This window comes from Sminthopsis crassicaudata, chromosome 3 (assembly GCF_048593235.1).
Source record: "Sminthopsis crassicaudata isolate SCR6 chromosome 3, ASM4859323v1, whole genome shotgun sequence".
NCBI lineage: Eukaryota > Metazoa > Chordata > Mammalia > Dasyuromorphia > Dasyuridae > Sminthopsis > Sminthopsis crassicaudata.
In genome coordinates this window covers 517,877,016-517,892,884 of record NC_133619.1, presented here as the reverse complement: position 1 = coordinate 517,892,884, position 15,869 = coordinate 517,877,016, and the positions used below count along the sequence as shown (strand labels likewise).

The 15,869-nt window shown below is 37.3% G+C and overlaps 1 protein-coding gene across 6 annotated transcripts in view; it reads right to left on the bottom strand.

Annotated features, from left to right (window-relative positions):
• Positions 1–15,869, bottom strand: part of SIK3 (SIK family kinase 3) — a 273,189-nt gene that overhangs the window by 125,663 nt on the left and 131,657 nt on the right. For all 6 annotated transcript variants that reach the window (XM_074304179.1, XM_074304181.1, XM_074304180.1 and 3 more), the window contains exon 2: positions 3,688–3,804. In XM_074304179.1, the coding sequence (XP_074160280.1) occupies positions 3,688–3,804 (117 nt within the window). The remainder of the gene's footprint in view (positions 1–3,687; positions 3,805–15,869) is intronic.

The following is a 15,869-nucleotide window of genomic DNA, read 5'->3' as shown; positions in this document are numbered from 1 at the left end:
AAAGACATCAAAGGAAAAAAGACCCAAATGTGAGAGAAAGAGAGGGAGGAAGGGAGGGAGGGAGGGAGAAGGAAGGAAGGGAGGGAGGGAGGAAGGAAAGGAGGGAGGAGAAAGGAAGGGAGGGAGGCAGGAAGGGACGAAGGAAGGGAGGGAGGGAGGGAGGCAGGAAGGGAGGGGAGGGAGGGAGGTAGGGAGGGAAGGAGGGAAGGAGGGAAGGAGGGAGGGGAGGAAGGGAAGAAGGAAGGAAGGAAGGAAGGAAGGAAGGAAGGAAGGAAGGAAGGAAGGAAGGAAGGAAGGAAGGAAGGAAGGAAGGAAGGAAGGAAGGAAGGAAGGAAGGAAGGAAGGAAGGAAGGAAGGAAGGAAGGAAGGAAGGAAGGAAGGAAGGAAGGAAGGAAGGAAGGAAGGAAGGGAGGGAGGAAAGGGGGAAGGGAGGGAGGGAGGGAGGAGGGAGGGAGGAAGGAAGGAAGGAAGGGAGGAAGGGAGGGAGGAAAGGGGAAGGGAGGGAGGGAGGGAGGAAGGAAAGGGAGGGGAAGGAAGGGAAGGGAGGGAGGAAAGGGGGAAGGGAGGGAGGGAGGGAGGGAGGAAGGAAGGGAGGGAGGGAAGGAGGAAGGGAGGGAGGGAGGGAGGAAGGAGGGAGGGAGGGAGGGAGGAAGGAAGGGAGGGAGGGAGGAAGGAAGGAAGGAGGGAGGGAAGGGGAAGGGAGGGAGGGAGGGAGGAAGGAAGGGAGGAGGGAGGAGGAAGGGAGGGAGGGAAGGAGGAAGGGAGGGAGGGAAGGAGGAAGGGAGGGAGGGAGGGAGGGAGGAGGGAGGGAAGAAGGGAGGGGAGGGAGAAAGGGACGGGAAGAAGGAAGGGAGGGAGGGAGGGAGGGAGGGAGGAAGGGAGGGAAGAAGGAAGGGAGGGAGGGAAGGGGGAAAGGGAGGGAGGGAGGGAGGAAGGAAGGAAGGGAGGGAGGGGAAGGAGGAAGGGAGGGAGGGAAGGAGGAAGGGAGGGAGGGAGGGAGGAAGGAAGGAAGGAAGGAAGGAAGGGAGGAAGGAAGGAAGGGAGGGAGGGAGGGAGGAAGGAAGGAAGGAAGGAAGGGAGGAAGGGAGGAAGGGAGGGAGGGAGGGAGGGAGGGAGGGAGGAGGAAGGAAGGAAGGAAGGAAGGAAGGAAGGAAGGAAGGAAGGAAGGAAGGAAGGAAGGAAGGAAGGAAGGAAGGAAGGAAGGAAGGAAGAAGGAAGGGAGGGAGGGCAAGGGAGGGAGGGAGGGAGGGAGGGAGGGAGGGAGGGAGGAGGAGGGAGGGAGGGAGGAAGGAAGGGAAGGACGAGAGAGGAGGAAGGGAGGAAGGAGGGAGGGAGGGGGGAGGGAGGGAGGGAGGAAGGGAGGGAGGGAGGAAGGGAGGAGGGAAGGGAAGGGAGGAAGGGAGGAAGGGAGGAAGGGAGGAAGGGAGGAAGGGAGGGAAAAGAGAGAGGGAGAGAGAGAAAGATAGAAGGGGGAAGAGAGGAAGAGAGAGAAAGGGAAGGAAAGAGGAAGAAGAGGGGAGGAAAGGGGAAGGGAAGGAGGGAGAGGGGGGACCGAGGGAGGGAAGAGGAGGAGGGAAGGTCAGAGGAATGCAGCAGTTCTCAAAAGGACATTTGGAAAACCTGCTCCAAATAACTAATAATGTATGTCACAGTACAAAGCGCACCCATCCCTGTAGTAGGGAAGCCGGAGTTCAAATTCAGTCTCAACAACTTAAAACTGTGTGATTCTGAGCAAGTCACTTAAAAAGTCCAAGTGCCTCAATTTCAAGTATAAATGGAATGAGGGAGAAAATGAGATTGGGGGGAAAACAGTAGCTTCAGTCTCCCAGTGTGGCCCTGAGAACCAAATGAGCTAATGTTTGAAATTAATTAGCACAGTGTCTGGCTAAGAGGAAATGACATGCAAATGTTAGATATTGTTGTTATTATCATAATCATTATTATTGTTATTATAAGGTTTTACTTCACTCAGCAAAACAGGAAAAGGTGACAAAGTGTATAAATAATCAATTCTAGAGGCACACAATTTTAAGTGGAGTTGTGAGTCAATGGAACTATTTCGGGGAAGAAATGTAGAATTATGTAAATAATGTTACCACAATGTCCATACATTAAGAGTGATGGTGCACATGAATAATCCTAGAGAGAAAGAGGCTGGTAGAATTCTTGAACTTTGGAGTTGAGGATTTGAGTAGGCATAAAGTTGGCTAAGTGTTAGAACTATCTGTGATAGGGTAAGCCCCTGGGAAGAAGGTGTTACAACTAAGGATGGAAGAACCAGCCTAAGTCAAGTTTAAAAAAAAAAAAAGAGGTCAAAGATTCTGTGCCATTTAGTGGGAAGGAGCCCATGAATAGTTTCTTCAAGTCTTGGAAAAAATTAAAGTAATAAAGACATCTCATCTTACTCTCTTATAAACAGATATATGTTCAGATACTTTCAATGCACTTAGTTTGCTAATTTTTTTTTTTTTGGCCTCTTCTTCATTTTTTTTTTCTTTTTTGTTTCTCTTAAAAAATATGAGATGGTTCCCTAGAGGCAGGGTAAAGGAATCAAAACTGGGAGAAATTTTGGTGATGATAAAAAAAAAAAAAGATAACATAAAAAATATTAAAAACAAAAGCAAGGGAGTTTTTAGAACAATACATGAGAAATGATGCAGAATAAGGTTAACAGGAGAAAACATACACTATAATGGCATAAACATAAAGATAAATAACATTGCAATGACTGTTTAATTTTAATAATTAATGTTGGCCTCACAGAGCAGAAATGAAAACAAATTGATTTTGTCATGATATAAATAAAAGCTTCTTTACTATTTAACATGATATAATCTACATGTTTGTAGATGAATGTTTAATTGTCAACAGATTCCTGCTCAAATACAATTGAATTAGAGGGGTCTCTGAGGTTCAGTTCAACTTTGAGATTAAAAAGTTAGGAGTATACAGGGAGTTAAGTAAAAAATAACAATCTATAATGATCACTAATACACAATGATAAATACACAAGATTTCTGACTTTTCAAGAATCTCAAGGCCAAATCGCTATTTGACCAAAATAAGATGTCCAGGTTTCATCAAATTCTGAGCAATTATCAAATTCTTACTGGGAGGGGGAAATCATATTAAGAATGAAATACAAGGTTAAACACTTAACAAAGTAATTAGGAAAAGACCAGACAGGTTGAAGACAAAGAAACAAAAGGAGACATAAGAAATCTGGGGAGAAAGAAGAGGGTGTTAGAGGATTGTTCTAAATTAAGAGTGCTTTTAAATTTTGTTTAGGACCAAACTTGGATTTTTAAGTCTAAGTAACAGCAAATGACTAGAGAAGAAAATGGCAAAACATTCCAGTATCTTTACACAGAAAACTCTAAATGGAGTCACAAAGAGTCTGACATAACTGAAAAAAAAATAAAAGAACAACATTAAGAAGCAAATGTTTATAATAAGTGTTCATAATGAGAATAGCAGCTAGTATTTATGTAAAGGCTACTCTGTGACGGGCACTTTGCTAAATAATTCACAAATATGATCTCATTTGTTCCTCCCATCACTCCTGGAAGAATGCTCCAAAATATCTATGCTATCTGTCATTCCCCTCTCCCCCAGTCCTTCTTCTAAGGTGGAAGCAGTATAAGGTGGCTCTGCTTGGAATTTTGTGGAAAAACACCGTGATTGTACCTGGTAGAGCCTGATGATATGTGGGTGACAGAGCATCTTCATAATCTGAACTTCTCGGAAAATCTTCTTGAGGTTTTCTTCATCCAGCTGGGTTTTATCTATGATCTTTATAGCAACCTTTAAAAAAAACACACACATACAGGAAAAAAATTTTTACTCTTACAGCATTATTAAAAGTAGTTTACTTAGTAGCAGAACCGAGCTGGGATAGGAGCATGAAGAGGTTCAGTGAGCTCCCACTTCCCTACCTCCACTATCTCAAATAGATTGAGAAAAAGTACCAAATTGAATCCTGAGAAAATCCCATAAAATGTTGCAGTTAATCATCCCTTTTTCCAGCCTGGGTGAGCACAGGGAGACAAGCTAAAGAGATCTGTGGACACTGGCATCAGTGAAATTGAGGACAGAGGGTCATTTAGAATCATAAAGAGAAGGCCAAGTCAGGCAGAAGCTGTGTACCAGGACAAGAAGAGAGCCTAGATCCAACATAGACAGGGCCAGAGCTTTTTAGAGGATAGAAACAGGGGCACACTTAACAGCTCAGTCACTGACTCTCAGCTCACACAGATCAAGGTGATCAAGAGAGAAAGGTACCTGAGGTGGTAGTACCAGATAGGGAGAGAACTCAAGTTCTACCTTGTGCATCAGGAAAAGAGCATGTTCTGAAGCAAGCAATAGCTGTGTGGCTGTGATTTTAGGAACAGAGTAGAATATAGAGGGCAGTAATCCCAGATTAAAGAGAAGTCTACAATTCTGTCCCTCTGAACCAGCAGATCTTTCTAAATGGCTTAGCTGATAGGGGCTTCATCCAGCAGCAGTATGTTATTGCTAAGACATAAATGCAGCTCAGGAACTCGCAGAGCTCAGATCAGGGTAACAATGATCAGATTTTGCCCTGGATCAGATCGTTCTGAAGATACTGTAAGCCTGCAGATCCAAAAATTGAGCTGCCACTGGGACCCTGGAGTAAAATAACACTCTATGCCAAGAAAACAGTAGAAAGACCAATCCAGACATTCCCTGCAAAAGTACAAAGAGCTTGGTCCAATATCAAGGCTTAAATTAGGAAGTAGGATGAAACAATGAGCAAACAAAGAAGGAATAAATTCCACCACAGAAAGCTATTTAATAAAAGGGATACTTAAGATACAAAGTATTTACAAGCCAACCTCAAAGAAAGTACAACTTGAACACAAATTTAACTAGAATTCCTGGAAGAGAGGGAGCAAGAATTTCTAAAAGAGTTTTAAAATTTTTTTAAAATAAATTATGTGAATGCTATAAAAGAAAAAAATATTTTTAAAAGAAATAAGAACTCTGAAGAAAGAATTGGAAAAGAAGTAACAGCTTGTCATAAACTACAGTAATAAAACTCGGCTTTAGTAGCCAACTTCCTGAAAATTTGAATCAAGGAGCTCTTAATTCCATAAGGCAGAAAGAAATATTAAAAACAAATCAAAAGATTATGAAATAGAAGAAAATGTATAATATTTCATAGCCAGACATAGTCAAAACAAATGACCTGAAAAACAGATTGGGATAAAAAATTTAAGAATAATTGGATTAAGACAAGGGTACATAACATAATCTCAGACAAAATAAAAATAAAAACAGACCTCATTAAAAGATAATCAGGGAAACTATATTTTGCTAAAAAGATATCACAGACAATGAAGTAATATCAAAAAATGGTTTATAACTAGTTTCTCTCAAAAAGTTCTTATTTCTCAGATATGTAGGGAACTAAGTCAAATTAAAATTAAAAAATAAAAGCCATCCTCTCACTTATAATATGACTAAGGGGTATGAACAAGCAGTATTTAGAAGAAATCAAAGTCATCCACAGTTAGATTGAAAAGTGCTCTAAATCACTATTGATTAGAAACACTCAAATTAAAACAACACAGCACTTCACATCTATCAGAAATGAGGGAATGTGGGGAAACAGGTATAGTAATAAACTATTGGTGGAAGTGTGAACTGGTTCAACCACTCTGAAGAATAAAGTGGAATTATGCCCAAAGGGATATAAAACTAAGCATATCCTTTGACTAAGCACTATTACTAAGTCTATAACTCAAAGAGTTAAAGGATCTGTACAAAAATTTAAATAGCTATCCTTTTTTTGTAGCAAATATTGGAAACTGAGGGGATTCTCATCAATTAAGGAATGGCTGAACAACTTATATATTTATGATAGAACACTACTCTGCTGTAAGTAATGGGGGTTGGGGAGGTGTATCCTCAGAAGAACCTAAAAAGATCTATATGAGGGGATACAAAGTGAAGTGAGCAGAATAGGGAGATGATTGTATATAGTAACAGCAATATTACAATGAGGCTCAACTATGAAAGACTTAGCTACTCTGATCAATACAATGATTCAAGGCATAATGAAAATTGCCATCCATCTCCAGATACTGAAAACTGATAGACTGTGAGAGCAAACTGAAGTATAATTTTCTGACTCTATTTTTCTTGCTTTTACTTATAACAATGCTAATATAGAAATACTTTGCATAATTTCCCCTATAAGGGGAGAATTTGGGGTTCAAAAAGTTTTTAATTCTTAAAAATAAATAATTTTTAAAAAGAAAAAATGGATAATTGGACAAGAGCCTCACTGCTATACTCCTGTGGAGCAAGCAAGTGAGCTACAAGGACAACAGGAGAAAGAAAGGGTCAGGATCCATGGGATATGCTTCTATTAGCCCCTCAATGAGTATAGATTTAGTATTCTTTGGGAATATCCTAAAAGCAAAATGGACTTGGTGGCAGGGTAGCATCTGCCCAACATAGAGGACACAGAGGACATGTCACTGGACCTTTAGGGACAATTCCGTGTGTCCTTTATAGAATAAGCTCCAGCTCAGGAAACAGAACGCTCGGGGAAGAGGCTAACCTTTGGGCCAGAGGGACTACCCAGCCAATTTCTCAACCAGAAGCTCAGAATTGATGGAGTTAGTGTACACCCATAAAGGAAAATGGCTGCCACCTAACTAGACACACTGAGCAATGCACTGACACCTCATGATGTCTGCGTCAAAGTGCAGAATGTTCTCCTGTGTCTCACCCTACCTTACTCTAGGAACCTGAAGTGATTGCTGAAATCCAGAAGATGAACAAGAGGCTGGCCTTCTTGGATCTTAATCTATTAAATCATAGGAACAGAAACTTTGACCAGGGCTTTTCTATCAGCACTTTTAATCAGGAAATAAGTGGACAACTGCTAATCCCCCTTCACCTTCTCCATAGCCATATGACTCTAGAAAGAAACTGCCTTCGGAATTCTCCTCCCCACCCCCTTCCCACCTGTAGGACAGAGGAAAGAAACTATGACCTGGGCATTCTCTCCAACTCCCTAAAAACCCTACAATTCCCATGTGGATTTCAAAGAGTCTAGTGTCTAGATTCTTATTCACTCTCTTCCAAGTTCATGCAGAAAGTAGGGCACCCCCCCCCAGAAACACTCACTTGCAAACCTTAAAAAGAATAATCCCTATGAAAAGTTGTAGAAAGTGAATTATTCAAATTAAGTATTCATCTCTAAATAAGAAATTAAAACAAAATAAGACTTGGACCACCTAAAAGTCATATCCCCCCCAAAAAAATCCTAGACGTATTTCACCTCATAAAAGAAAGCTTCCAAGATCCCTTGGAACCCCTGGACAAAGTGAAAAAAGAAAGAATATGTAGCTTAAAAATGTTAAAACTCCCAAGAAACCCAGAAAAGTCCAGAGCTTCCCAATTAAAGGAAAAAATAGCAGCAGCAACAATGCAAGCATCCAGGAAAAAAATTTAAGTAACAAGGAACCATAGAATCACACATGATTTATTGAAAGCCACCACTAATAATAATAAGGAGTGGAGAACTTAGAAAATATGATATTCCATTACAGCAGGCAAAACTTTAGGCTTACAGCCAATAATAATTTACCTAGCAAACTGAATATAATCCTAGTCAGGTAGAGATTGGGGACACTATCTTTAATGAAATAAAGACTTCCAAATGTTCTTAAGGAAAGGGGGGGGGGCGGCAAGAAAGCCTGTATAAAACTTGGAAGTTAAAACATAGGAGTTAAGAGAAACAAAAAAGTAAGCAAACTCTCATCTAAAGGGGAAGGCAAGTCAGTTGTTACTGATTAAAATGATTATAAATTTAATTTTTTTAAAGTTGCAAATTATATTAATTTTGAAATAAAATCATAACACATAAAATAAGTGAATTCATTTTTTTAAAGTAAGTAAAAGAAACGGTCCTAGCGAGTTGATCTCATCTAAAGGGGAAGGCAAGTCAGTTGTTACTGATTAAAATGATTATAAATTTAATTTTTTTAAAGTTGCAAATTATATTAATTTTGAAATAAAATCATAACACATAAAATAAGTGAATTCATTTTTTTAAAGTAAGTAAAGGAAACAGTCCTAGCGAGTTGATCTCAAAGGGAAAAAAAGCTAAAAATCAATCGTCTTCTATCATTCTTAAAATTCTATTACAAAATCCACAATAAAAACTTCAGGTTAATACTTCATCCTCAGTGAAACTTAGAATCAAAGCTACTCTTGGATACATGGTGGTACTAAGTCAGAATACTCACATATGAATACTGTCCCTGTCACCAAGTAAGTGGGATTCCAGTACCAAATTCTGAGGAATTATGATAAAGACCACACTTCATTTCATAAGGTATCAAAGATATGAATGAGTAGTTTTCAAAGGAAGAAACCCAAGCTATCAACAGTCATATAAAAATGCTCTAAATTACTAATAATTACATGAAAATTAAAGCTTCTCTGAGTTTCTATATCACACCTATCAGATCAGTCAAGACAACAAAAAGAGAAAATGACAAATGTTGGAGGCGCTGATAGAGCTGTAAATTGGGCCAGATATTCTGGAAAACAATTAGACACTATTTCAAAAATTCAGCTAGTGATAATGAGGCTTATACTCCAAAAAAGTCAAAGAAAGAAAACAGATTTATGTGCATACAAAACCATTTGAAGCCTCTTTTTGGTAATAATAAAAAGGATGCAATGGATCAAGCCCTGGGTCTGGAGTCAAGAAGACCAGAATTCAAACATGACCTTAGACAAGTACCAAAGTGTATGATCCTGGGCAAATCACTTAACTTCTGTGTGACTGAGTTTTCTTAAGTGTAAAATAAAGAAATGATAGCACTTACCTCACGGGGCTATTGTGAGTGTCAACTGAGATATTTATAACATATCTTAGTGTCTATTCCATAGGAGATGTGTATTAAGAGTTTATTGCCTTTCCTCTCTTCCCTTCTCCAATGATCTTTAAAAGTGAGTGCCCATTAATTAGGGAATGTCTGGACAAATTATACTCTATGACACAACATAATATTATTATGCCATGAGAAATAATGAAGTGAACAGAACTAGAAGAATAGTTTACATAACAAACTGTAAAGCTTTAAAAACTCTGAAAAGTTTAAGAACTCCAAGCAATACAGTGACCAACCATGTTTCCAATGAACTGATATTGAAATATGCTACCTTTCTCTTAACAGAGATATATTGAAAATTTTAAAGTGATAGATTGAAGATGCAAGATGAGACAAATTTTTGGACATGGCCAATGTGGTAATTTGTTGCGCTTGACTATATATTTGTAATATGGGTTTTGTTTTGTTTTTTCATTTCAATATGTGGTAGAAAAATGAGAAGGATGGGGGGAAAGTCTATGAATTTTTTAAAAAATTTAAAAGGAGGAATGACAGAGTAATCTCTCTCTCTCTGTCTCTCTCAGTCTCTCTGTCTCTCAGTCTCTCTCTCTCAGTCTAATAACATACCATAGGACTCTAAAACTTTTTTAGTCTTTTTCTATTTAATATTTTTTATCAATGACATGGATAAAGGCAGAAATACCATGCTTGTACAATACACAGCTGACAAAAAAATTCTAGGATTAGCTAATGTAGTGGATAATAGGGAATCCAAAAATATTCTGACAGTATGGAGCTAACAAAAATATAAGTTAATAAAATATAATTTGATATAGGTCAGCATAAAATTCTACATCTAGTTTAGAAAACAGATACACTAATATAAGATGACTTAGAGAGCATTGTTTTATACTTTCTGAGTACCTGAATCAATATGGTTCTAACATTTTAGAAGGCACCCTTCTAAACCTTAACACACCCAGAGCAGATGATACTGAGAAGGCTGAGAAGCCGTAAGCTATGACAAACAAACTTGAAAAAAGATGCCTGAAGAGAATTCTTACGGAGGTTTGGTGAGGGGGAGGGGAGTGAGGCAGCAGAAATCTAGAACTAGACATTTGATACCTGTCTTCAAAGGATACAAGACTATATCATAAAAGGGAATTAAACTTGTTCTCCTTTGCCTTATAAGTGAAACTGGGACATAAAGGAATAAATTATAAGAAAATTAATTTGTTTAATTTTTTTAAAATTGGAACAAAGATAACCATAAATGTAATGACGATGATCACTTATTGTGGCTATTCTAGATAGTATTCCTATTTTGGGTCTTACAATGTACACTGATATGATGCTCTTCATCCAAAGCTCTAAAAGACTGTCACTAGATCTATACCATAAACATCACTAAGCCTTCCCTTCCCATCAACTCCACAGATGAACCCTCCTACATATATTGTTTGTCCCATGTAGAATATGAGCTCCAAAAAAGCAGGGACTGTTTCACTTTTCTATTTCTATCCCAAGCACTTAGCATATGACCTGGTACATAAAAGTGCTTTTTAAGTGCTTTTTTATTCATCCATTTGGACAGAGTTTTGGACCAGATTTAACTTAAAGATCTCTTCTAAACATGATTCTATGTTTACTTAGGTGGAAATTTTAACATTCCACTCAACATAAAGGACAAAGTAACAAGTATTATTAAGTATCTACTATATGACAGATACGGGCAAAGCTTTGCAATAGAAAATCACCTATTTTCAACCACTCTTCTAGAATCTAGTCATAAATTACAAATACTTATTATAAAGCTTAAATTTGCTTTACAAAGCAATGTCATACCACTGACATTGAAACACTGATATTTCCCTACACTATAGAAAGTTGAAGAGTTAACTGGATACCCATTAATTTGTGGGTGTTTTTCAGAACCAAATGCTTTCTGCCTGCTGATGTGGGAAGATCATGAAAGAATGGTAGCTGGAAAACACACATTCCATTGAGGAAAGTCAGACTGAGCCACAGGATGGAACACATGGCATAATTTGCCTCGAGCTGGCTGAACCAAAAGGCAATGAGTTATTTTTTCTTTATAAGAAAGATAGGTTTTTCCCACCACCTTTCTACAAAACAGACATATGAGACAAGCTAACTTATAAAAGTATTAAGATGCTATTTGGAAAAGAAAATTCCTAAACCTCAGTAACTGCTTCATTTCAAAAACTAACATTTATTAAACAACTACTATGTATATGACAATATGCTAAGTGCTAAAGATACAAGGATACACCAAGACTAGTCTTTTGCATGATAACTGTATATTATCACATAGAATGTAAATATATAACATATTTTATATATTTAACCATGTTTCACCCCCCCAAAAAAAAAAAGGAATTGTGATGACAGAGAACACAGAGACACAAACCCAAAAGAAGACAAAGAATCCAAAATATCTTACAAGCAAAACTTCAAAGAAAAAAACAACTGGACACAAATTCAACTAGAATTCTTGGAAGATATAAAGCAAAAGTTTTATTCACACACACACACACACACACACACACATATTTGTAAATGGAATGTAAATGCTTGAGAAAAAAAGAGAAAAAAATGAAAGCTATGGAACAAAGAACTAGTTAAGGGAATTAACATGTTGGCACAAGGGGAATAAAATCTGGCTCATGCAACAACCTCTCAGAAAATTCAAATATATCATATATAGGCCAATGACGCCATGAGGCAATAAGTATTAAAACAGTCAAAAAATAGAAGAAAATATAATATCTTAAAGCAAAAATAAATTGACCTAGAAAACAGATCAAAAAGAAAAAATTCTTAAGAAACATTGAGCTATCTGAACATAAGAATTTTTTTAAAATTCTAGATAATTTACTTCAAGAAGTCTTGCTCAAATCTCATAGAAATAAACAGTAAAGTAGAAACAAACAAAAATCTATACATCACTTCTTGAAAGAAACCCCCAAATGAACATTTCCAAGACATCATAAAGAAAATTCAGAGGTTTCCAGGTCGAAGAAAACATACTACATATAGCCAGAAAGAATTCAAACCAAGATATCAGTCAGATCATACACAAATTAGCAGGCATATTGTAAAGTAGCAGAAAACTTCAAATATGATATTTTAAAAGGTAAAGGATATGAGCTTACAGCCAAGAATAATTTAACTAGCATAACTCACTATAATGTTACAGGGAGGAATATGGATATTTGATGAAATAGAGAGAACTTCCAAGTTTTCCTGAGGAAAAGAACAAAGCTTCAGAAAACTCTGAAGATCAAACAAAGGAGTGAAGAGAAAAGGTAAAGTTGAATGAATGGTAATAAGGCACTCAACAAATACAAAATACACATATATTCAAATGTAGAGAGTTGATAGAGGGAGTCCAATTAGACATGGTCTGGGAGTGGTTCAATTATATCATGATGATCTTAAGAATGAAAAGAGGAATAAATATATTGGAGGTGAAAGGAAAGGAAGATTAGGGAAAAGTGTCACATAATGTGCAAGTGAAAAATCTATACAAACAAAAAGGGGAAAAGTTGACACTTTAACTTCATTCTTATCTGAACTGGTTAAAGAAAAGATATTAGAATATACACACATACACACACAACTGGTTACAGGAATACATTCTACTTAACTAGGATATGAAGGAAAAGGAAAAAGGAATAAAAGGGGAGAAAGATTTAAAGAATTAGTCCTAAACAAAACAAATTTTAATTGTGTATAAAAATATTGATAACTTTTTGAGGTGGCAAGGGATCTTAAGAAACACTCATCAATTGGGGAAGAGATGAACAAATGATCATATATAAATGTAATTTATTATTAAATGTAATATTACTGTACTTTAAGAAATTATAAAGGGGATGGTTTCAAAGAAACCTGGAAAGACTTGCATGAGCATCAGTGGACAAAAGAGAACCTAGAGAACAATTTCTACAATGATACCAACATGGTCATGGCAAACAACTTTGAAAAAATTAAAACTCCTATCAGTGAAATGACCAACTGACATTACAAAGGACTAATGATAAAACCTGTTATCTACTTCAAGATGAGGTGAAAGAACTCAGACTACAGTATGAGATCATTATTTTTGGACATGGCTAAAGTAAACAATTATTTTTATTTACTATTCATGTTTGTAACCAGTTTATTTTTCTTTAGCTCTCAAATGGGGGAGGGAAGGATCAGAAGGGTGATAAAGCAGATTTCTGCTAATGAAAAAAAAATCAAATACAAGATTTTAAAAAATTAATTTATGAGTCCCTTAGAGAGGAGCTCTGGAAAACAATTGATCAGATAGGAAACAATTGATTTTTTTGGAAGTTGGAAGTCATTAAGACTTTGAAACATTACATTCCAAATATTTATTCCCAGAACCTTAACTAGGGTATAGCAACTGGAGTTCTGGCATCAAGCATCAAAATTTAGAAGGTGCTGGCTGAACTTAAACTCCTTCAGTAGCACTGAAATAGCTGAGCTTAGCACCTAGTTAACAAGAATAATGATTTGAAATAGAAAGCTACCAGATGGTTTGTACTTCCCTCCCCTGGGCTGCCACTAGTCCTGGGGTCTTAGCTCCCCCACCAAACTGAATTTTTTTCCTAAAAAATCAATTTAGCAATGCCTGTAACATCATTTGCCTCAGTAAAGTTTTGTGAAACTTCCTGCATAAATTTAAAATGTGAGTTATAGCCAAGTAATTAATATATTGGAGTCAAGTTTAACCTTGTAAATTATACTAAGAAATCACACCCTGCTTCCTCATAGCATAGTCTCTATATTCATTATTTTGCTTTGGATTCCTTCTTAACAAAGTTTTGGCTACCTTAACTGAGTTGCTTTATTGGCTCCTCTGTATCTCTGAAGACAAAATGAAAAACTGTTAAGGAGAGAATTGGTTTTTATTCTAAATTGTAAATTACCTAGAAAAAGGAGGGAAATGCTAACAGTGGCAAATATAATAAAACTTACATTACACAAAATAAAAGGCCTCCATTTTTTTCTTGCAGGGAAATTAAGAACTTTTGGGGTTTTTTGGTTTTTTTGTTTGTTTGTTTTTTTAAGTGAGGAACTTTAATTCTTGATTTCCTCTGGTCCTTGTAGTCAGTCAGAAATGTTAGACTTGACCTCTTCTTCCCTTTAGGTCAGTTTTTAAAAATATGACAGCAATGACAGTCAATTCTCTATGGCAAATAAGCTTATTTCTCTGGAGTTAGACTACATGGCTTCTGAGATCTCCTTTAGCTCTAACAACTATGACTATGAATTCTTAAAACAACTGAAAAATGATACTTTTTAAAGGTGGTGCAGCATTCTTAAAAAAAAGTTCAGTTTGGTCCTATAGCTACTCTATTTCTATTCTCCTCATCAATTATTTATTGAAACAAACAGCTCATTCTAAAAAAAAGAAATTATGATACAGTATAATACAGCTATGAAATTTTTCATTTCCAATAACTAAGCCATCACATTTGCCTATGGGTGGACAAGATCCTACTTTTTAAAATTCAAAACTGCCCAAGGAAGCCTAAAGCAAACTGAAGCTGGCCCAATTTGTAATTCCATCCCATTGGATTTCTGATGGTGGTATTCCAAATTCTAAAACTCATCGTAAACTTCTACTTTAAGTAAATATAATTTCTGTCAATACAAAATTCTAAATTGGATTAAGTTGGTAGAACTCATATTGTGTATATTAATTTTATAACAACTTGTAACAATTAGTTTTATAACAATAGTTGTGAATCTAATAATACCACATTTCTATGCTATATGTCATATTAATAAGGATTTTGAGTTGGTTTTATGATCCAAACATTTACCAAGTTCTAACGTTGGCTAACTGGAATAGCTTAAGGAACCTTCATTTCTAATCCATGTAAAAGGATTTTCTGCTTCTCCCTAGTAAACTATCCTCACCAGCATTCTACTCTCTGACTCTTAGAAACGTTAAGACTTCATCCCTGGGTCTCCAAATTCTTCCCTTTCCTAAAGTCTCCTCACCATAGCCCCCTATTCTGACCACTTCAACTTCATTAGGTCTCCTAGCTCTAACAAATAAGTATTTATCTTGGGGGGAAAGCCATAGCTTCAGTATACCCCTACGCCACTGTGGTAAAGAACTAGAAAATACACCAGCCCAAATTTTGATTAGGAAATCTAAGAAAAAGTCATAGTGAAACATTTTTTGACCCTAGTTAACTGAGGAATACAGACAGGTCTGCATACAATGGGGACAGGGTCTGATCAGGTGCCTCTGGAAGGGGAGTAGTCTGGTGTCCAGGGACAGAAAGAATTAGTCCTAAGCAGGAAATACTGAAACAGGAAGAGATCCTGGGAGAAATGGGTGCTATCCAGCAGCTCTGGGTCATTACTATCCAGAATGGGTCAGACTGAGGGAATGAGGGGAGAACAGAGAGAGAGCTAGCACTGGAGGGGATGTGAACTGGTATACTGTGTACTGAGCAAGGAACCAGTTCAGAAGCAAACAGCACTTGTGTGGCTCTGATCTCAAGACCAAAGCCAGGTAACCAGATTGAAGCCCAGAGGAGAAGAAGCAAGGCAGAAGTCCAAGAGCAAAGGAAAGAATTGCCCTGAATCTTTACAAAGTCTCTCAGGAGATAACAGTGGCTGAATCCATCAGTATGCTTCTGAAATTTCCAAACAGACACAAGAGAGAAGTCCCAAATCTGAGTCAGGAACATGGAGAACGTGAATAGAAGGGCAATGAGCAGGCTTAACCCTGGATCACATTGGGAGATTGCTGAATGCCTGGGTACCAAGCCTGAGCTGCTAAAATAGCAAACACAAGTGGACAGAAGAAGCTCAGAAAAGATAGTCCAGAGTCTAGTCCAAAGATAAAAAGTCAGATAGAAGAATGAGCAAACAAACAAAAAGTACCATCATAAAAAAAACTATTATGGTGACAGAGACTAAAAGACACAGAAGAGA